Source organism: Asterias rubens, chromosome 14 (assembly GCF_902459465.1).
Source record: "Asterias rubens chromosome 14, eAstRub1.3, whole genome shotgun sequence".
In the NCBI taxonomy this organism is placed as follows: domain Eukaryota; kingdom Metazoa; phylum Echinodermata; class Asteroidea; order Forcipulatida; family Asteriidae; genus Asterias; species Asterias rubens.
Genome location: NC_047075.1, coordinates 10423935 through 10448053, shown reverse-complemented (window position 1 = coordinate 10448053; position 24119 = coordinate 10423935). Strand labels below are relative to the sequence as shown.

At 41.6% G+C, this 24119-nt stretch overlaps 1 protein-coding gene across 4 annotated transcripts in view; it reads left to right on the top strand.

Annotated features, from left to right (window-relative positions):
- Window positions 1-12731, top strand: part of LOC117299081 (serine/threonine-protein kinase STE20-like) — a 42611-nt gene extending 29880 nt beyond the window's left edge. For all 4 annotated transcript variants that reach the window (XM_033782500.1, XM_033782499.1, XM_033782497.1 and 1 more), the window contains 7 exons: window positions 4780-4890; window positions 5168-5328; window positions 6206-6328; window positions 7475-7583; window positions 9298-9397; window positions 10651-10758; window positions 11853-12731. In XM_033782500.1, the coding sequence (XP_033638391.1) occupies window positions 4780-4890; window positions 5168-5328; window positions 6206-6328; window positions 7475-7583; window positions 9298-9397; window positions 10651-10758; window positions 11853-12531 (1391 nt within the window). In that variant the 3' untranslated portion in view covers window positions 12532-12731. The remainder of the gene's footprint in view (window positions 1-4779; window positions 4891-5167; window positions 5329-6205; window positions 6329-7474; window positions 7584-9297; window positions 9398-10650; window positions 10759-11852) is intronic.
- Window positions 12732-24119: the final 11388 nt, after the last annotated feature.

The window sequence follows — 24119 nt, the reverse complement described above, 5'->3', positions numbered from 1 at the left end:
CGCACGACGAGGATAAGTTGGCGGTTGCGTTTGATGACGTCGGCGGAAAACGAGACACCGATTGTCTCTGGGGGATCTCCCGTGGATTGTTCAATCACAGTATGCGGTGTGGTGCGTAGGGATGCACAGTGATGACAGCTGGTGGTCACCTGTTCAATGGCTTTGTCCATGTCAAGGGCATAGAAGTACCGGTTTGTGACAGTGTGAAGTTGGTGGCGAGTAGGATGGCTTAACTGAATGTGAAGTGCCGTGAGGAGCCCATTTAGTACTTGACGAGGGACGATGATGCACTCACGTGTTGGAGACAGGGGTTGGTCACGGCGGACTATCAACAAGCCGTCCTTGGCTACAGAGGCGACGTGGAGATAGCGCTTAACGTCTTTGATGTTGGTAAGTTTCTTAGAGGGGCGGGTTCCCTGGACGAGGTGGGCATGGGTGCGTCGTAGGTCTGCGCATTCGGACTGGACTTCTGCCCACGCTGCCCTACTGGTGAAGGGGAGTTTAGTGTTACCAGAGATCACGTCCTCGGCAGATATGCGAAGGACCACAGAATCTTCCTCATGCTTCACAAAGGCGCAAATCTGGCAGGTGGAGTCGTGGCAGGTGGGAGCATTGCGGCTGGCAAAATCAGAAGGAATGTTGGCTGATCCGGCGAGGTGTCGGACTGACGCTTGATATCGGCTGACTGTGGAGAGGAATGTTGAAACACGGGGGCTCGCTGAAAATTCGCCACGGCATAGCTTTTCAAACGCTTGCACACATGGTTTGCTGTCCGTGAGTATGCATGCGTGGTGTTTCGACTGAATGATGAGGGGGCTGAAGTGTTTGGTCGATGCGGAGATGGAGAGAGCTTCAACCTCACATGGTAACCACGTAGGCTGGCGACCTCGCAATTTGGCGCTGAAGAAGCCGGCCAGGAGAGGTTTGTCATTGCGAGTGATGTAGAGTGTTGAGCCGATGCTGTGCTTTTTGACTGAGCCATCAGTCACAATCCATAGCTGATCGTCTGGGCGTGGGAGAGCGATTGTTTTGGCAGAGGTCAATGCACTTTGGGCTTTGCGGAATGCAGCTCGTAAATCATCTGACCAGGTAAGTTTGTCTTTAGTTTGTCGTCCGGCTGCGGCATCGTCCAATGGAGACATTAGGCTGGAGCATTCTGGAACTACTCGTGACAACACTTTGAAGGCGCCGATGAATGACCTCAATCCGCCAACTTTGTCGGGTATGGTGCAAGTTGAGAGGGTAGCTATCCGATGAGGACTGGCTTGGATTGTGCCATTGGACCAGATCCAGCCCAAAATTGTAGTGCTCTTTGGGCAGACTACTGTCTTTGATGCAGAAAGGCGTAAGCGGCTTTTGTACATGGCATGTAGAACTGATCTCCAGTTGTTGAGTAGCTCGTCGAGGGTGTTGCCGCCGCAGTAGAGGTCGTCAGCAAGCTTTGCAACTATACCTTTTTCGAGGTGGTCCCCGAGGATGCGGCACATGAGCTCTTCCAAGGCTGTCTCGGAGCCAGGCATACCCATCGCAGATCTGGTATATACACGAACACCACGGAATGGTGTTGCGACACCACAGTATTTCATCGACTGGCGAGATAACGGAATCTGGTAAAACGCACTGGTGAGGTCGGTGGCGATGAGGTATTTCCACTGTGCGATTTTGCGCAAGGTGGAATCTACATCCGGCATGAGGGAGGGCTGAGGCTTGCTGTATCTGCCGACATCGGCAAACGCGGTAACAAGTCGGAAGCCCCCATTTGGCTTTTTGATAAGGAATGAGGGATTGAGATATTCAACATTGACTCCCATGTCTTCTGGGCGGGCAAAGACTCCCTGCTTCTCAAGCTCGTCAAATTTGTGTTGCAGTTCGCGAAGCTTGTCTTGGGCATACTGTGGCAGGCGGCCTTTGCGTTGGGGGGGTTGAACTGGGCCCATGTTAACAACGGCTTCAAAGGGGCCTGCCGCACCGTTGTAGCCAGGAAATGTTGGGTCGAAAACCTCATCGTATTCTTCATGTAGGCCGCGAAATCTGGACTGCATGTCTGAATTCAACATGTTGTTGGGATCAAGTGTGATTGAGGCAGAGTGCGTTATGTGGCGTGCTGAGGGGCATGGAGTTTTTGGGGCACCCGTCGTGTCCTGTTCATGACTGTCCGCGTGAAGATTGTCTGACAGGGGTAGGAACACTGGACTAACCTGGCAGAATTGTTCCTTGCGCTTGAGGACCAGGGGCTCGTCTGTGAGATTTGGGATGCGAACTCGCCCTGCCACACTTTGGATAAGGGCAGGTGGAGGCCAAAGGTTGGCATGACTGGTGTCTCTGGCATGGGTGTAAGTGCGCGGTTCCAATGCCAACATTGTGTCATTGAGGCTGTTGGGAGGGAGCTCCAGTTCGATGAATTCTCCCGGCCACACGGTCGTGGTGTGGGATGGGGCACGTAAGACGTCGGCTCGTCGTACTGTGTGGCGACCTTTGGGTTCCTTGGTAGATCCATATGTGTATGTAGTGCCATCGCCGAGTATGACCTGACGTTTTGCAGGGCGGATTGCAATGTCATTTGTCTCCATGAAGGGGGTCCCTGCGAGAATTTCAACGTCAAGGTTTTCGACGACTAATCCCTCAAAGCGAAATTCGCTCCCATCTCGCGTCAGCGTGAAGTCGGTTTCCCCGATGACTACCAGGGGTGAGCATCCATCGGCCTGATGGGCAGACTGTGAGCTTTTGCGTATTTTGGAATTTAGTCTCTTCGCTGTGTTCTCACGAATCATGTTACCTGTTGCCCCACTATCAATGGTAACACGGACTGTGTGGTGGTCATGGAACGTGTCGATGTATGGGGATTGTCGGACCTGAACACGTAGTGTTGTCGATGACTCTGAAGAAAGCTGGTTGTCAATACGCTTGTCAACCAGGGCGCAAGCCAGCTCTGTGGGTTCGTCATCTGACTCATCGAGAATATTAGCGACTTGGCGTGCTCTTGCGATGTACTTGCGGTCTGGGTCAGGTAAGTGGGGGCATTCACTGAGGAAATGGCGATAGTCATTGCGTCCCACTTGTTTGCAGAGGGGACAAGTTTTCGTGGCTCTGGCAGGCTTGGGGCGAAATGGAGTTTGGCTATGAGGTGTCGTTGAGGGCGTCGTCTGGCGAGGCCACTGTGGTTTGGATGTTGAGGTGCGCATGGACCGTGTACTGTCGGAGGTGTGTAGCTCTTCCAACAATGACTCCAGGGCTTGTGATATTTCTGGCTTAATTGAAGCTAGGGTGCGGGAGCGTAGCTCGGTGCCATAGCGTTGCTTGACGAGGCGGGGGAGGCCACTATGGATAAGTCGAAGCCATGTAAGCACGATGTAGTTTTCAAGTGAAGGAGATAGCTCTTCATCTTCATTGATAACTTGGCCATGGTGGGATATGCGACTGTCCCGACGAAGGAGATTATCCTCGACAAAGGCCGTTAAGCGTTGGTAAAGGTCTTCCGGACGTTCATCAGCATTGAGATGTATGGATGCAAAGTCTAGTATGTGTCCCCCAGTGGACTGGAATCCGAAATGTAGTCGGATCGCTTGCCAAATGTTTGTGATGGATGTGGAATTCTTAACTATAGTGCTTCTGGAGATGACTGGGCAGTAGTTAGCTATTTGGCCTAACATGAGCTCGAGCATGGACATCTTTTGTTGAGCGGTCCGGCGTTTGGCAGCTGGGACCTGGTCATCATCATCAATAAATCCACGGAGGGGAGATGCCTTAGTCTTTTTGTCCCATGTGAAGTTGTCAATGAGAAAGGGGGCAAAGTTTGGGTCAAGCGAGAGAGTATATTGCAGGTTGTGCTTCCAGTTTTCGAAGGAGTTTACTGTCTCATTCTTACTTAGGGACCACTGTTTTGGCGCACGATGTGTGGTGGCCATGTTTGGAGGGTGTAGTAGTCACTCTCGCTACGGGACAAATCAAAGTCAGTGTTATGCACAGCTGTAGTATCAGCTGGTTAGCCGCTCACCTGCTTGTGAAGGATGCAAACGATCGGGAGTCCGGAAATGGTACTCAAACTCGACGGTTTCCTGTGACGACCAGTCCTGTTATGAGCTTGAAATTGCGTGGAAATGTTTCCGACGCTGCCACCACGCCAATATAGTAATATGTGGGGACTCTCAAATGATTACAAACGGCCAAACACTAGACTTATAACGAGAGGAACAACTTTAATGTGACGAAAAAACGTACACGGTGAAAGAAGATGGCGTAGCCAATGTTTACAATATAACTGGACGCATGAGGGCGCTATAACATAACTGGCGGAGAGGTTGATGGTATAAAACAATGTGAGAAACGGCTCCCTCTGAAGTGACGTAGTTTTCGAGAAAGAAGTAATTTTCCACGAATTTGATTTTGAGACCTCAAGTTTAGAATTTGAGGTCTCGAAATCAAGCATCAGAAAGCACACAACTTCGCGTGACAAGGGTGTTTTTGTTTCCATTAATATCTCGCATCTTCGACGACCAATTGAGCTCAAATTTTAACAGGTTTGTTATTTTATGCATATGTTCAGATACACCAGCTGTGAAAACTAGTCTTTGACATTTACCAATAGTGTCCACTGGCTTTAATAAACTAAAATGACAATTTTATTATGTATGGTATAAATAAAACAAAATGATGATAAACCAGGAGTTTTATTCTATCTTCGGTATCAATATCATGTGAAAACACACATGGTTTTAATTTGTACACCCTACTTGTTACACTGTTCCATCCTACTATCTCAGTTGCTCTTTTTCCTTCTAGATGATGTTGGTAATGATGCTAAGGATGAATTCTTGAAGGAGTTGGCCATTCATACAATCCTCAAACCCAACCCTCACGTGGTGCAGCTTATTGGCTGTTGTATTCGAGATGGTAAGTTAGTCTAACTGGTTATTACATTTTTACATAATTTTAAATAATTTCCGCCTCCCTGAGAGTGGGACATACATCGTTCTTATGACTTGTTTTAGTACTCATTTCTCAAATACTACTTCCCTCAGCAGGTAACATTTTTAAGGGAAGCTTTCTACTACCACTATCCTCAAACTAAGCAAGTTTAGTGTAAACATGTGAACAACAAGTACACAAAATCCTTTAGTTATATCCATGTTGTTACCCATCATTAATTGCATTAAATGTCATTGTACAGATCCTATTTTCATCATAACCGAGTACCTCTCAGGTGGAAACCTCCTGCAATACCTCCGGGGTCGACCATCCCATCTGACCGGGCGAGAGTTTGTGCAGCACTACGTCGCTAAGTTTGGTCTGCATATCGCACGTGGGATGGCATATGTAGCCAGCATGAAAGTAAGTTAATGTGTGTTTACTGATACTTGACACTTCCTATCGATAACTGTTTCGTACAGCACTATATTGACAGTCTAGTGCGGTAAATAGTTTGTCTGTTGATACATCACTGTTGTATTGCTTTAAAGGCAGTGGACACTGTTGGTAATTACTCCAAATAATTATCAGCATAAAACCTCACTAGGTAATGGGGAGAGGTTGACAGTATGAAACAATGCGAGAAACGCTCCTTCTGAAGTGACGCAGTTTTCGAGAAAGAAGTAATTTTCCAAGGACTAGTCAAGGACTAGTTTTGTTGTGTTCATTTTTTTCCCCCGTTTTTTGTTATTTTTTTTTTTTTAATATATATATATATATATATAAATATATCAAATAATAAACCACAAGGGAAACTGACTGGGTACATTTTTAAAAGATTTGGGATTGAACAAAGACAAATTGACTAGAGCGGGATTTGAACCAACGACCTCCGGTTTAACGTGCCGGCGCTCTACCAACTGAGCTATCTAGCCCTATGCTGGTGGTCTCCCAATTTTGTCAATATCTTTGTTCGGGGGTGCCTGTCGGAAGCCATTCAACCGCAAACTGCCGTGTAGCCAGGAATCACACCCGGGTAACGATACAACCTGGGAAGCGGCAGACAGGGGATCACCTTAAGGGGATGCGACTTTTTATATCAGATATCAAAAATAAACCACAATATATATATATATATATATATTTATTTTTTTATTTTTTTTTTATTTTTTTTGGGGGGTACTGTGTTCATTACAGGTCTTTATCGTAATTATTACTATTTAAGTCAAAACGATACCTTCTATATCTATGTTTGGGGAATAAATCATTCTTAACCCTTTTTTATAATCTGTCCTTTTAGATCGTCCACCGTGACCTCGCAGCTCGTAACATCCTCATCAGCGAGCACGAAGTCTGCAAAGTGGCCGACTTCGGCTTCGCTCGGGATATCTTCGGCTTGGCCTACTATCCTAAAGCACCCGATGTAAGTCGTAGGTATAAGGAGAATCACGTAAAGTTAACTGTGTGCTCGGTTGGCCTTTCCACTGTTGGTTAACAAACCCCGCAGGTTGGCATGTTAGAGAAAATGCATATCAATAAGTATCAATAGCCAATTTCTATACAGCGCTTTTCACGCCAGAGGGCTTCTCAAAGCGCTTCCAACATTATTACCCCTGGTCACTAGGTCTTAAATCATTCCTTAAACCACCTCAGCTCCCTGTGGAGTATACAGCCTGTGTGACAATATGCGCTACTCGGCTAAACCAATTACAAGAACCATCTCTGCCCTCACAGGTACCCATTTACCCCTGGGTGGAGAGTAGCAATTGAAGTTAAGTGTCTTTCTCAGGGACACAAGTGTCACGACCGGGATTCGAACCCCCACTCTGCTGAACAGAAGCATCAGAGCTTGAGTTAGGAGTACCGAACTCAAGCTCTGGACTGCATTAGTGCTAGCAGATTCTGTGACCATATATTTGACTGTTGATTAAAATTAATCCATAACATGAATGGTTGCATTGTTTGCAATTACATGTGACGTTACTTGTCAAGGTTTGGGTAAGCATGACATACGAGGTGTATGCCTGAGAACAAAAGATGTTCCACATAGATGGCAAGGTTTCGAAACACTATGTGGACTAACTTGCGTCATACAGGGCTTTCATCATAGTGTTGAGGAAAAGTGTTCTTATTCAGTGTATAGAACCAAGGGATGTCCACACAGGGACCGCAAAACAAATTTGTGTTGTAACGTTGCTCTAGTGTTTTTATTTTATGATTCTCGTAAGAATGGAACAATGTAGGACACACAACACAATGTCCACATAATTAAAAAAAAAAAAATATAAAAAAAAAGCAGTTTACACTATTGGTAATTACTCAAAATAATTTTGAGCATAAATTCTTACTTGTCGACGAGTAATTGGGAGCTGTTGACAGTATAAAACATTGTGAGAAATGGCTCCATCTTAAGTAACGTAGTTTTTGAGAAACACATAATTTTCCACGAACTTGATTTCGAGACCTCAGAATTAGATTTTGAGGCCTCGAAATGTTCCTTTAAAATACCACTTGTTATGACTAGGTACGTTTTATGATTGTTACGATGGTTCCCTGTATTACTCAATAGAGAGCACCGATACGCTGGTACGCACCGGAAGCCATCATGGATGACATGTTCAGCACCAAATCAGACGTGTGGTCATTCGGCATTCTCCTTTTTGAAATAGCAACGCTGGGTAAACATTATTCTCTTGCTTGTTTTCGCTTTATGTCAATATTTTGTTATTCCTGTTTTCGTCCCAATAATAACTTCTGGTGAATAAACCCTATGAATTTGAAATCACAGTCTCAAACAGCGACCTCAATGAAATCAACAAAATACCAATCAGGACCCAATTTCATAGAGCTGCTAAGCACACAAATTTGCTAAGCATGGAATTTGTTTTTTGATAAAAACAAGATTACCATCAACATTTCCACGTGATGTTCAGGATAAGCCAGCAACAGCTAAATACCAGTAACAAGCAATATGCAACAAATGGAAATTTGGTTGGTAATCCTGTTTAATCAAGGAAGAAATTTCATGCTTAGCAAATTTGTGTGCTTAGCAGCGCTGTGAAATTAGGCCCAGTTGGCTGACAGTTTTTGTGTTGCGTGGCACGTACATTCGTCCGAAGTGTTTCCCAAAAGCAATTTTTGTTCTGCTCATTATAATTGCCATCAAATAGGAGACTTTCCAACGCTAGGTGGCAGCAGACATACCGGGTAAATTTCCATTGTTTACGTAGTTCTGAACATGCGCATAATTCTGAGAACAATGGATTTACCCGGTCAGTCTGCTGCCCTCTATCGTCCCAGAAAGTCCCCCATTGCTCACAAAATCTCCTTATTCATGTTATGGATTCCCTTTTTTATTCGATTGAGAAGTAGAAAAATTATCCATTGATAAGCATTACGACAGTGGCAATTTGTTAGTGCAGCAAAACAAATGCTTTCCGTAATTTACCTTAGCGATGTTGGGCTATAAATACAGCACAATTCAATTCAGTTCAATTCAATTCAATTCAATTCAATTTACTTCTTTACAGATTATAAGTAAAAAGTGAAAAAAAAATTCCCTGTGCGCAGTAAAAACATTCAAATTCGATACTCGAATACAGTTACTGTCAAATCAGACACGTGGGTTCAAGTTTAGTATTAGTCACTATAAGAGTTTTTTGTTTTTTTTTAGTCACATTAATTTCGTTTTGAGTTGTCGTTAGAGACATGCGTGTTGAACATTGTTGATGCTTTTATGTATATGTTAATTTGCTATATGTTAATTTTATTTGCTCTTGTGATGAAACCGGTTGATTACTTCATTGAGTTATATACAGTTGTTTGTATTTCAGCTGAACCAAATTTTCACTCATATACGTCGTGGACAAAACTGTACATACATTTATAGATACCAACCCAGATCTAACGTTATGACAAACTGGATCCGCCTGTTATTTTTAGAAGCTTTATCGAAATCTTCAACTTTTGAGAGCCTTACTGAGTTCCAAAGTTTCCATTAACCCTCCCCTGCAAATCGAAATGGAAGCTATAGTATTCGGAACATAAAACTATTTGTTAACAACTTCAAATGCGCTTACATCCACCTTGCTGGGTGTTCAAGGCGCAGTAAAACCCTCAACCAAATCGTCATTCCAAACATGTGAGATAAGAAAAGTTCTCAGAAGAGATTTGAATGTTGTTGTATAAAGACAAAATCTAAGAACAAGAGGTAGAGAGTTCCAGATGCTTGTCGCAGTTGAAGAAAAAGACCTGTCACCAACTTGGTACTGGATAAAACATTCCTTGACGGAGCCATTCCTGCATATATAAGTCATTAGGCTGATCCTTATTGAAATATGATATAAGGAACAATGTTTTTATCTGCTATCAATGTACATGCTCAACCCATAGGTAAGAGAGCCCCTTACCATGGCATGGACAACAACCAGGTACGGTTCAGTGTCTCTGCTGCCAGGCACCCAAAACGTCCAGTCAACTGTGACAACCTGCTGTAAGTCTAGCAAAGCACACTTGTTATTCATACTGGTTGCGTTCGGTAAGCTTCCCTGGGTCGACCCCTCAGTGCTCACTCGGGTGATCCCTGACAAGAGCTAAACGAACGATCACACTCGCCCTCTCGTGGTGACGGTATGCACCTTAGGTCACCCCAAAGTGACCCACTCCACAAGCAGTTAGGGCACTGAGCCCCGTCAAAGCTATTCGAACGTGCCGGGCAGACCGGGGTCGACCCAGGGCAGCTAAACAAACGCCCCCACTGTTTACCCTACATACGCTGTGACCCATGACGTCACATGCTTACAAAAGAGCCACAGAGTCTGGACTGTATGAAGGCACGAATTGTACACATCCTAATATAATAAAACATAAAATCAACTTTTCATTTGATGAAAGGGGGCACATCTCCAAAACCAGCTTTTACTTTCATAACTCTTGGATTTATGTGGAAATTATGACACAAAATATCAACTTTCCCATATGACCAATGCAGTATTTTGCCTGCCAGACTAGCCAAAGGACAAGGTCACAGTTATTGTAAACAAAATTCACATGGTCTATACGGACACCATTTGAAACAATATGTCTAAGTTTGTGGCTTTTCGGGGTCTTCCTTGTGCAATGATTCTTTAATGTGTTCTATTTTGGTTTATGTAATAATTATTTCATTGTCTTTTCTTTTGTTGGTCAAAAGTAAAATTAATGCAAAAATTACAATTGTTAAATGGTTTCATTCAACACAACACCCCTCCAGCTATGAAATGGTAAAGCCCTCCGCCGCCCTCGGGTAAACAACTCAATGGGTGCGTTCGTTTAGCTTCCCTGGGTCGACCCCGATGTGGCGTATTTTGTTTTTTTCCAGGACGAACGTGGGCACACAATTACCCCACGTTCGTCCTCGAACCTGGAAAAAAACCCAGACACATCATCACGTGAGCCTTCCCGTAGTGACGTCGGTGCACCTCGGGTCAGCCCCAAGTGACCCAATCCACAAGCGGGGCTCTTGGGGCTGGCACCGACGTCACCACATGAAGGCTCACGTGATGAGGTGTTTGAGTTTTTTTCCAGATTCGAGGACGAACGTGGGGTAATTGTGTGCCCACGTTCGTCCTGGAAAAAAAAATACGCCACATCGGGGTCGACCCAGGGAAGCTAAACGAACGCACCCATTATCAGGGAATGCTGTGCGCGTCGCGCATATCGCGTGGCGTATACATCTTCTAATAACATGTTACATTTTACTTTCAGCTTTCAAATAATGGAGAAATGTTGGGCAAAAGATCCAGATGATCGACCTACCTTCCGTGAGCTGGTCATTATGTTTGAAGGAATCCAAGGCAATTACCCAAAACCAAGGTAGGTCAAAGGCATTGTTGGTGAGTACTCAAAATAATTATAAGCATAACAAATTACTTGGTAAAGAGCAACGATAGTCATTGTTGGAAACGGTTCCCTTCGAGGTAACATACTTTTTGAGAAAGAGGTAATTTCTCACTTAATCAAATACAAGACTTCAGCAGAAGCCTTCAGGCATCTGAAAGCACACACAGCTAGGTATTCAACAGGTTTTTATTGCACTATTTGCTTGCAGCTTTGATAACCAATTGATCCCACATTTTCACTCGTTGGATACTTTATGGATATGTTGGGATATACCAAGTGAGAATACTGGTCTTTGACAATATTAACAAAGGTGTCCGGTGCCTTTAAGAGGATTGATCATTAATGCACTATTGAAACTAATTTGTCTCAGTTCGTTGATTATGCACGTTGGCTTGGGTGAAGCGCTTTGGGCTTTAAATCTCAGTTGCTAATGATTCAAATGGTAGGAAATAATTATTTTAAGTAGAATACAAATATTTAACAAATAGCGTGTGGCTTACTGGCTTAGAGACATTTAACCCTGCATATTCCAGATTGCATGTGGCAACGCGTGGTCGTACGGTCCGCGACCGTCCAGTGACAAATTATTGCGTGCAAAGCTGATCTTGGCTGCTCACAAGCTCTTATAGTTAGATATCAACAGAACAGACTAACACATGTTCAATGAATCAAAAGAACCCCTCAAAATACAAAGCAAAAATTCATTGTGTCTGTGCTTAATGCCAATGTACACATGGGGCGTTTCATGTGTCAGTGTGTGTTTTTAATGGGGCTTAAAAATTAGGGGCTTCAAAGGTGTCTGTAGGCCGATGACTCACCCTAAGCAAATTATGCTGGTAATAGTGTTATCCAGCTATGTTCCATTAGGGAACTAGTAAAATGTCGTGATTTTTTACCGTACCGTTAATGCGTAACAATTGTTTTTTACAACCGTGAAGTCACTGACCGCCCCATGCTACAGCGCAGGGCTAATACTTTGTTGGGGGACCTGGGGAAATGGAGATATGTTGTTTGTTTTATCACTTTAAATTTACCTTTATCTTCCATTTACATTTTTATCCTAACAGTGAAACCGATCTTAATCCCTCCGATCCTAATCCCCGTCGAGAGGTCAATACCGAATCACGTCAAAAGGTCAACCCTTATCCCCGTAACATTGGCGCTAAACCTGATCTCCCTCCAAGATTAAAGATTAACTCCGTTCCAGAGATTAAGGTTAATCAAGAATCAGAGGTCAGCTCCGATCCCCAGCACGATGACGGCTCCGATTCCCATCACGAGGTCAACTCCGATCGCCAATCAGAGGTCAACTCCGATCCCCAATTCGAGGTCAGTTCCGATCCACATTCCGAGGTCAGCTCCGATCCCCATCACGAGGTCAACTCCGATCCCCAATTCGAGGTCAGTTCCGATCCACATTCCGAGGTCAGCTCCGATCCCCATCACGAGGTCAACTCCGAGACCTATCTCGAGGTCAACTGCGATCCCCAATCCGAGGTCAGATCCGATCCCTATCCTGAGGTCAAAGACAATCCTTCCACGGCTAATAATAATCTGCAACCAGACATTATTTTTGGTCTCAAACTAGAAGTCGATACAATTCCCAGTTCCGAGCTCACATCTGATCGTGATTCCGAGCTAAATCCCGATTCCGATCCCGAGGCTGATCCTGATTCCCTTGCAGAGATCGTCACCGGTGACGTCAGTCCGGATGAAAGCGAAATAGACGAGGAGGAATCTTTTTAAACCCGTGACGTTAATGTCACGTGATGCCTCAGTCAATGCACATAATGGTCGGCTTATTGCACCTATAGTTGCCAACTAGACAGAGTTTCTGCGCTAGGAGTGTCACCTTGTGTTAAACATGGCGCATTAAAGGCAGTGGACACTATTCGTAATTACTCAAATCAATTATCGGCATAAAACCTTACTTGGTAACAAGTAATGGGGAGAAGTTGATAGTATAAAACATTGTGAGAAACGGCTCCCTCTAAAGAAACGTAGTTTTCGAGAAAGAAGTAGCATTCCACAAGTTTGATTTCGAGACCTCAAGATTAGAATTTGAGGTCTCGAAATCAAGCATCTGGGGGCACACAATTTGTGTGACAAGGGTGTTTTTTCTTTCATAGTTATCTCGCAACTCCGACGACCAATCGAGCTCAAATTTTCACAGGTTTGTTATTTTATGCATATGTTGAGATACACCAAGTGAGAAGACTGGTCTTTGACAATTACCAATAATGTCCACTGTCTTTAAGTCACCATTATTATTATTAATATTCCTGATTAGTTAAGCTTTGTTACTTGGGAACTTTATTGGTTTAAAATTTACTCATTGTTGTCGTACTTAGTGATGTGTTTTAAATCGGTTTCAATTTATTGTTGTCGGTTGCTCTTCTAAAAATTTTTATTTAATTTCATTACAGGCATTCAAAATTATGCATGCTCCCTTTATACTATTGCGTTTTCGTGCTTACGTGATTGCGTTACTCTCATATCGATTAGTAGCAGACATTCTACTGTTTTAGTTTTAACAATTTAAGTATACATTTAACATTATTTAGTTAATAGTCAACTACCTATACAGTCTTTTTACAATCGATAATATTGATTTGATGACTGCTGTGTTTTTTTTTTCACTATTTAATGATATTTGATTTTGTTTGAATGCTGTTGTAGAATAAATGATTGATTATATATAAGAAATATCCGAAAGAGTTGATCGTTTATGTAATATTTTGTGGTTATATTATGTAACTATTTTCTCTTAAATATTACCTTTTTGGTCAGCTTTCGTAAGTCTTTTTTGTTTGAACTTGAGGTATTAATTTTGATGTTTTATGTTTTTATAAACTTTGCATTTTGTGTTTGCTTTAATTTTTTTATTATTTTTATACTTATATTTTGTTTATAAGTATATGTTAGGGTGTTATTTTAATTTTAATGAGCTAGGTCTGAGAGGGCACAAAATTTTATGATTTTATTACAAATTTGTATCTGTAATAACAGTATTGCGATTGGTTATATAATAATATATTTGTATAAACAGGCCTTTACAAAAGAAAGTTCGTATACTGGATCCGCTCATGTATTTTTTTCTTTTCTTTTGTAATTTCTAGCGGCGGTGATTTACAATTGTACTATAGACGATGTGACCTCTGACGTCACTCGAAAAACCATAACATGATTCGCGCGCATACCGCCGGGCAAAACCTTTGTGTTTTGGCAGCCAGCTTGAAAGTGTATGCAATCTTACCATGACTACGAGTGTTTTTGCCCGGCGAAACATGACGTATACAATGTTTTGTCAACAGGGGGCGGTTTGAATGTAAACATAGGTCACATCGTCTATCGAGTAACCGTTTATTGTAATTTTAATTGTTTACTGTTCTGTTGTTAACGCACACATGTGTATATGCCTGCAACTGTGGACATCATAATTATTGTCCCTCTTTTGCAACAACTGCCGATGAATTTGTAACGTTTTCCAACTGTTGCCCTCTCCTGAGCCGAGGACCTTACTGTCCTCTTTTGTTATAGGATCCCGGTTTGAATGTGTAGACCTACTCATATTGTGTATGCAATGTGTACAGTGTAAATAGTTTTGCATCAATGAATGCGTTTCTTTCTATTCGCATCACTGTTTAATTTAAAGGCAGTGGACACTATTGGTAATTACTCAAAATAATTATTGGCATAAAACCTTACTTGGTAAAGAGTAATGGGGAGAGGTTGATAGTATAAAACATTGTGAGAAACGGCTCCCTCTGAAGTGACGTAGTTTTGGAGAAAGAAGTAATTTTCCACGAATTTGATTTCGAGACTTCAAGTTTAGAACCTCAGGTCTCGAAATCAAGCATCTGTGACAAGGGTGTTTTTTTCTCTCATAGTTATCTCGCAACTCCTCGTGTTTGTTGAGCCGCTTTGTTGCAGCGTGGAGGTATAACAAAGCAAACTCCCAGACATGACGTCAGCGGCATTGTCCTTTGACTCGCGCCGTCCACGGCAGAAGTGTTTTTAGTTTTTCAAAACCTTTATGTTGGGGCCTGATAAGTGTACACATATCAAAATTACATTAAACTTGTGAATAAATGCATTACAAACAAGTGTAAATAACATTTCCGTTGAAGACAATCCGCTCCGGTACCTGTTTAAACTTTAACCACTTCCTAGAGAATAATATCACATCAGACTGTTCATATTACTTTCCAATACGGCAGAACCCTCATCTGCCCACACTCCGTCTGACGTATAAATGTTTATATTATAATGTATTACTATTCAGATTAGATTTCATAATAAAGATCTGAGTGACAATAATTTTAAACTGAAATGATTGCCATATGAAAATGTTTATACAATAACATGTATTACTCTCCAGACTAGATTTCGTAATAAAGATCTGAGTGACAATCATTTTAAACTGAAATGATTGAGCAACTTATTTGACATGCTTGCTTAGTTGTCTTATTCGAATTGTTGAAATACTTGTTGAAAGTTTGCATTATTATTAGTATTATTATTTATTCAGCCATTTTATAATGAACAATAACAATACATGTAATTGCAAATAAAATTATAGTAAAAGGAAAAGAGATATAACTACAAATTTGAGGTAACACACTATGAAGGCATACGTGAGTAGGAGATACAATTTAGTAAGGTTTAAAGTGACACCATGCATTTGAGTATTACTTCAAACTTTAAAAAATTACATTTAAAGTATATCGAGATATGCGCCAGCAAACTGAACTTTGCAAACTGGATAACTGCATGTAAAATATAGTGGGATTTACGCAATGTACAGAGGATTAGAGGGATGCTGCAGTGAATTCAAATAAAACAGTTAATTTTGCTATAATTTATTTCTGATATATGTATTGAACATCAATAAAATGTGTTTTATTTATTCCCGACATATCTGACTTACGTAATTAGCGAATAAGTCATGGCCCCCCTTTTTGTGGATTGTTACCGCCCCTACCATCGACGTCACGTCGGGAATTCAAACATAACGTCGGTCCCTAACTTCACGCGCCTTGGTACCAGGCCACACAGTGCACACGTCTCTATATGCACACAGCCAGGGGGGCCCGACGGCTCGGGTTACCGACATGACGTCACGTTTATGCAAATGGAGGCTCCCTTTTAGGGTCAGGGTGGGTTCCCCTAATCTCTTGAAAACCATTTTTAAAATACTTGCGCATTTAACAAAAAAAAATACAAACAAATATATCAGGTTTAAAAAGTCATGTTTAATCGTATAAATGAGATATAATCTAATTTGCGGTCTGATGTAGCACCATGCAGGCCTACCTTGGGTAAGACTTGAATCTGTGCTTTTGGGAGGTAAACTCCAGTAAGATTTGTGGTATCAAGATGTACATTAAAAAGATTTGGAATGTTGAGAGCTGCGGTAACACCGTCTGAAAGGGATTTGTATAGCTTTATAGCGGGGACACAATCTGTGTAGTTTATGGTAATACCATGTGTATGAGTAGGATTTGAAAATGTTGCAATGCCGAGATTTTTTTTTTTTTTTTTTTCCTTATGCAAGTCGCCAGACACACAAGGCCTTAAGGCCACTTCAAGGTGTGGGCTATAATTATTGTTGTCCATAGGCCGTTGCCACCTACTCCTAGGACTGAAACATGGTTACCCCTTGTGTAGGCCATACGGATGTGGGCTTGGGTATCATCAGTCTGGGATACAATAGTGTAAGGTTTGCAGTAAGACCATGCACATGAATAGAATTTGAAACTTTACATGTGAGGTGTGCAGTAACACCGTGTACATGAGTAGGATTTTAAAATGTCAAATTTTAAAGGCAATGGACACTATTGTAATTGTCAAAGACTAGCCTTCACAGTTAGTGTATCTCAAAATACGCATAAAATAACAGAACCTGTGAAAATTTGAGCACAATCGGTCATAGAACTTGCGAGATAATAACAATGTTTTATACCATCAACCTCTCCCCATTACTCGTTACCAAGAAAAGTTTTATGCTAATAATTTTTTTGAGTAATTACCAATAGTGTCCACTGCCTTTAAAAAGAAATAAAGTAAAAATGTTTAAACCAAACAATATAAAATAAAGGTGGTCAGAATAATTTGCTGCTTTACTCAAATACACCGATGTTTGTGTGTGCACTTTCTGAGTTCCCGAGCTCTGAGAAAAAAAAATACTCAGCTGGGAATCGAACCCACGACCCTTGCAATTCTAGAGCAGTGTCTTACATAATAGACCACAGAGATTGCCCTGAGGAAGGGAAGATCGAATCCTTTAAACACAATTGTGTGAATAGAAAGGAGTTTTTAGTTGCTTTTGTAACTAAATCGATGACCAATTGAGCCAAATTTTTCACATGTCTGTTATTTTAAGCACATTATGTTGGGATACATCAAGTGTATTGAAATCCTGTCAACCGTCACCCGACGATAAAACATTGGCCTACACAGGAGATCCACCAACCTGTGGATACACTGCATATAAGTCTGGTCATCGTGTGTACCCTAAAATAAATTGCTGGCAAACATTTTGGTGGTGCTTATTTTGCCCTCCTGTTGCCCTCGACTAGTGCAAATTTTATGAAATCTACGGGGGTGCTCATCCACCCGTCCCGATAACCCTAAACGCACAACCTTATCCCCAACCCACCCCCACCCCTTCATATACATACGTGGACAACCAAAAGAAGACCTTTTGTTTTTCATTTTGTTAAAATCCTTTTTTGTTCTTCTTTTTTTTCATCTGTCTACTTGAATAGTGTTTAATATTCAGCTGTTTGTATTCGGGGCGCGGTGTCTTTTAATTGATAGGTATAATACACACAACGTGATTGAGGGACCGATTTATTTCCACTCAATCCTAAAGCAGTCCGCTTTTTAGATTTTTAGGTCAGGCAAATCTGATTGACGTAGGCTTTAATGTACTCAACTTCCATTTAGTTGTTTATCCATCTATATATTATACAATTAAAAGCCGTTGGTTGACAGATTTACGTCCTTTTTACTTTTAATTGAACGTGGATAATCATGAGGCACACTTATTCAGAGTTTCTTGCGTTGAGCACTTGTGGGTTGTTGAGCAGTGAAGTCGACAATATTCATTTGATATTTTGACTGGTAAGTCCGCTTTTAGCTCTACCGTAAACGTATATGAAAAATAATCATTTCGCTGGTGTTTGTGTCTCTGTTTTTCTTTAACGAATTTGTGAAAGGAACATTTCAGAGTTGGTTTTTGCTGAACAAAGCAGTTGCTGGCAACGTAAGTACTTTATGTGACCCCCCCCCCCGCCACCCCATACATAAACTGACAAACACGCATAAGTTTGAGATTGATTGGGAATCTGTGGGTCATATGGGAAAGAGAGGGATAAACTTATCACAGTTTTTTGCATGACATCAAATGAAAAAAAATTGTTAAAACGCTCACTGAGCGATAAACTTCAAACGGGAAATTAGTTTTATTTTTGTTCTTTTCAAACCAAATAGCAATGTTTAGGGACGTTTTCTAGTGTCATTATCATTAGACCATGTAAGTTTTAAGTAAATCCGTAATCTTAGAAGGGTTTTGTACTTACCAATCAGTAAAGTTCATATGACTTTGATTTGGAACATATCGGAGTGAGGAGCTGGTGTGCATTTCATGGTTATGAGCGGGTTGGGGGCTAACCACTGTTAAAACCTAGTCAGGGCCCAGTTTTTACTGCGTGGATTTACTTGATTGCAGACTACTATGGCCGCTGTTATGGGGATAGTACATGGTTTTTGTAAGTGCGACCGACTTGGTGGAAAGACTGTGTTCTGGGAGCACGGCAAAGTGCAGAGCAGGAGGCACTCGTCGGAGAGGTGGCTCGTGGGGGCCAGCGGCGCTCCGTCCCCCACGAGCGTTAGCGTGAAGACCCGGTCCGTTATTAAAGTAGGGCCGAGGGGGGCTGCGGGGCTCTCGCCCGGCTGCAGTGGGGGCCCGGCACGGGGCCACGACTTGGTGGAAAGACGGTGTTCTGGGTGCACGGCAAAGTGCAGAGCAGGAGACGGTATTAGTGGAGGAAGGTTCCACTTAGTTGCTGGCAAGGTATTGTAAAACACCAAGCTGGCAACAGGCAAACTCTCTCATACAAACATTGGTTTAAAAACGTCTATCCTTATGAATTGCACAAATCAAGAAATAGCGACTCGGTAACTAGACAACAGTATTTAATTTTAGTTGTTTTTTAAATCGGCGGTTGTGTTCCAACCCATAATATTGCTTAGGAATTGCACAATTTAAGAAGCAGAGGTTTAGTAACTAGACAAGAATATTTATTCTAGTCGGCGGTCGTGTTCGAACCCATAATAGTATGATTGCAAGTGCTGCAAACGGTCGGCCATTTTGTGGACTAAAACATTTGCTTGGCGGTGTTTCAGACATCGACAACTCCTCTTCCTTAAAAATACAATTTCTATTTGAAGGAACACGTTGCCTTGGATCGGTCGAGTTGGTCTTTGAAAAGCGTCCTGTAACCGTTTGTTATAACATCGGTATGGTTAGAAAGATATTGTAAAAGTAGAATACAATGATCTACACAAATATGCCTCGGAATTGCGTGGTTTTCGTTTAACCTCGTCGACAAATACGGTCGGCCATTTATGGGAGTCAAAACCTTGACTCCCATAAATGGCCGACCGTGTTAGTTCGCGACGTAAAATGAAAACCGTGCAATTTTGAGTGATACTTGTGTGGATCAGTATATTCTACTTTTAAAATATATTTCTAACCATATGCATTTCATAACAAACTGTTTCAAACGCTTTTCATAAACCAACTCGTCCGATCCAAGGCAACCTGTTCCTTTAAGTATGAGCCAGCAAAGAGAACACTTTTTTAAAGGCACTGGAAACCATTGGTTACTACTCAAAATAGTTGTTAACATGAAAACTTACTTGGTAACAAGCAACGGACAGCAGCTGTGGATAATAGAAACCTTTGTGAGAAACGGCTCCCTCTGCAGAATAAGACTTTGAGGTCCCGAAATCAAGCATCTGAAAGCACTCAACTTCGTATGACAAGGGCGTTTTTTTCTCTCATTATTATTATAAGCAACTTCGACAACCATGCAACTGAGTTCAAATTTTTACAGGTTTTTAATTATGTGCTTTTGTTGAGATACACCAAGTGAGAGGACTTCTCTTTGACACTAACCAAAGATGTCCAGTGTCTTTAAGGGGCGAATTCAAAATCAAACAATTTCCCCCCGGGGTATTACAGAAAAATGCAGAAAAATTTCATTTTGTTAAAACCAACATTTTTGTCACAGAATAATGCATTTTCCATCTTCCTGCGAACAAAATCTGCAACCCCATCTTTAACCATGAAAACATCCTTCCGGGCAATAGTGATTTGATTTACTTGTGTTGTCTCTATTACAAAAATTGCTATTGTGTTCCATTGCTATTGGTATTTTTCAGCTAGCAATTAACAGACGCAGTTTGCATCCCATTGTGTGTTTGTTCATTTGATTATTGTCACTCTCAGTAGGCCCTACTTAGAGATAATTGTAGTTAACTTAACTTAACTTTGCCACAAATTTGAATTGGAAACCAGCAAAGCTACGTTTGACCTAAATTTGTGCTTCACGTTTGGTTGGGTTCTAAATCATCAGTGGACACTTAAAAGCCGACATAATTGACAGCGCAGTACATAACGATTTGCATAGCTTTATTAGTTAGCATAGTTAAACAAAAAAATTCAGTAGGATGGGTGGTTTTTAACTGTGGGGTGGGTTTCAGGGGACATTCTTCGTGGCAGGATGGCTTTGTAGAGGTGCTGGTCACCTGTTCCTCCTCGACACTCACTGGCTTGGTACTTTAAAGCTATTTTTATTAATTTCTCTTTATTTATCGTTTTGTATATTTATATGTTTATGCCAGTGGTAAGTCTAATAAAACAAAACACGTACTACAAACATGTTATCCTACCATGAACGCTTGCGGATCGTTGTGCAGTTACCTGGCAATTGCTTTTCATTATCTTCAGACCAACGGTTATAGAGCGCTCTACAACATTTGTTTCTGAGAGACAAAAGGCTTGATAAGGTCACTTAATTGTGTGGAAGACAGAGAACTGTTTTCCCAGGGGCCGTTGCGGACTCGACAACAATGACCAAACAGGGAACATCTTGAAGCTGGGCTAGTACACCCGGTTGCTACCCTGGTTTTAAGACACCGGGTGGGATACCAGGGGCGGTTTGCAACCGTGGAAAAAAACATATCATATGCCTAAGTCACCAAAGGACACTTAAAGGGACACACCGGCCGAATTGGGCTATTTGGGCTATAAAACAAACTAAGATATGACTTCAACGGTCTTCCAGGAATGAAGAAGAACAGTCCTTAAAATAATCATCAAATTTAGCCGTTTTTGAGAATTTTAAGACAAAAACACAGGGCGCGTGATTGTTATAACCAACAAGTGGTACAAACAATCACGTGACCTTCCTAGCTAGTTTTACTTCCAGCCGTCTAAAAGTAACTTACCAAACCAAATTTAAATCTTTTTTTTTACAAAATTATTAACGAATACTTGACGAAAAAGATCATGTATTCAAATTATCGCTACAAAATGTAAATAATGGTGAAAAATCCAACGTAAGATTTGCATTCAAAGAGTCCGTGTAACGGAAGCTTGTTATATGGCCCCACGGCGTGGAGCAATCAGAACGCAAGCCTCGGGGCTTATACCGTACCGCACATGCCGTGTCTTGTGGGGGGCTGGAGGTGTAATCCCAGGCGCTATGAACTCCAAGCGTGCGGGTCTCGCCGTTAGCTTGGGAGGGGTTGGGAGCCAGACATCAACGTACATTGTTGTCATCGTGGGTTTGTCAGTCGGTACACCTCCGTTACTTCTTATGATCGCATATAATACTCTGTTTTGTTTCATGGCTCCTAGTTTCTTTTTGTTAGGAGTTTTCAGGTAATTAAAAAAGATTGATTATGTCAAAACATAGGAATACCGCATTTTGTTATATTGACAGTGTTATTGTGTGAGTAGCTAAAAAATGTTTTACAAAGAAGAAAAAAGGATAACAAAAAACGGAGCCCCGATCGTAAAAAAGGACAGGTGAATAAGAATTTTGAAAAGGTTGAAACAAAAATAATGATAAAACTAAATTTCAACAATGCATTATTTTGTCAAAAAAAATATAATTTTTTTAATTCTGTGAATGAAGTGTTATTTTTGAGATTGTTGAGGTACTACTTTGTTATGTTCCAAGCTACGCAGATACTCAGCTACGCTTACGTTCTTTAAGTTACGCTATAATATCAACAGGTACGTTTTCAAGCCCAAGTCAAGCTACGCTTACGTTCCAAGATATGCTTATGTTCCAAAAGATAAGGTTACGTTCTAAGCTACACAGCTACTCAGCTACGCTTACATTCCAAGTTTTGCTTACGTTCCTTAAAGTTACGCTATAATAACAAAAGGTACGCTTTCATTCCTAAGTCAGGTTACGCTTACGTTCACGTTCCAAAATACCCAGCTACGCTTACGTACCGAGATATGCTAACGTTCAAACAAATATGGTTACGTTCAAAAAAATATGGTTACATTCCAAGCTACGCAGCTACTCAGCTACGCTTATACAATCCAAGATATGCTTAGGTTCCAGTTACGCTATAATCAAAAGGTACGCTTTCAATCCCGAGCTAGGCTTACGTTTAAGATTTGCAGCTACGCTTACGTTTCAAAATACATTCTCACAAGGACGCTTTTGAATCCCTAAAGATGCACTCCCCCCCCCCCTCGAGATAAACAAATCTTTCACTGTGAACAGGGCACATTGATCAGTTTCATCTGTTTAGCAAAAAATACTACTTACAAATTTTCTTTACTGTTTAAAAATTCAGTCGGGCACCAGCCACAAGTTTTCAAATTTAATTAAAATTTAGCTAGTAATCAGTTTCAGCTTTGCAATACTATTTTGTGCTAAACAAATTTTGTGCCACTATGAAGGCATTATGAAATTGGGTCCTGCCACGTGGGGAGCACGTAACGCCACGATCGCATTCCAAACTGCATCATGGCTATCGGTAGTAGGCCTAGTTTATTGGTGACAGGAATGCTTTATTTACTTGTCCCTGTCCCATCATATTTTGGGTTAGTTTCTTTGTGTTCTTCGTGACGATCTTTGGATGGACGTCGAAGCACGAAGGTCTACCTCTATCGTCGAAGGATTTGCCTGATCCGTTTATGCTGGTTGTATGGATAGACTGGATCCTTATGCTGCGTCATAGTAAAACGTTGCTATAAACAAAGCACCAGTCTACTTACAACATTGTGCGACAATGTCACGAAGATTTGACAGTTGCAACGGCTGGAAACACGTATACGCTGGCCTTTTACCGCTTTGGTTTTTTTTATCATTTTTCGCTAAATAGGTGACATTTTTATGATTTTTTTTTACAGCAACCATCTATAAAAACATTATTTATGATTCTACACCCCTAAATTGCGTAAACGGTGAGCCGGTGTGTCCCTTTAAAATCCGAACGAATTAACTGCACAGTACTAAATGTTATGCATCACTTTGTTAATTAGCGTAGTTATGGATACAATTGCAAGACTCAATACAAACATGTTATCCTGCCATTTAATGCTTGCGAAACGTTGTGCAGTGAAATTGCCTGGAAACGCTTTTAATTATTCAGACACAGGTGGCCTCATAAGCCCACTTCAAGGTGTGGGCAGCAAAGAAATAATGTTCCAGGGGCCGTTGCAGCCATACTCATGGGACTGAAACAGCATTACCCCGTTTACAGTCATTACGGATGAAGGCTTGGGTATCATCAATCAGTAGAACGACGGGCACTACCTCCCCAACTCTACGAAGTAGTCATGGTTTTGCTTAAGGACCCGATTGTCACGACCGGGACTCGACCCCACACTCTGCTGATCAATTACCAAAGGCTAGGTCGTGATATAAGCGTCTGCAACGATCCAGAACTGTTTGCAAATACCTACTATCGGTCTATTTGTAATCAGTAAACACACCTTCGAGGTCTGTAATTTTAAAGACAAAGAAAAGCAATTGTTAATTATTGTAAACCAAGTTCTAACTCATTATAACAAATCAGATACTGCCAAAGGCCCTGTCACACCTTGACGTTTTAACCAGCGTATGCCGACGTATGAACATTTCGGTAAAAAGATGGCGTCACGTCGAATAAGTTTTGAATAAATTAAGAGCACGCTGAAACACGCTGGTATACGTCATTATTTCTGACCTATGAGAAACGTGCTTTAACCATACGTCGAACGTATTTGACGAGTTCCGGACACCCATAGAACT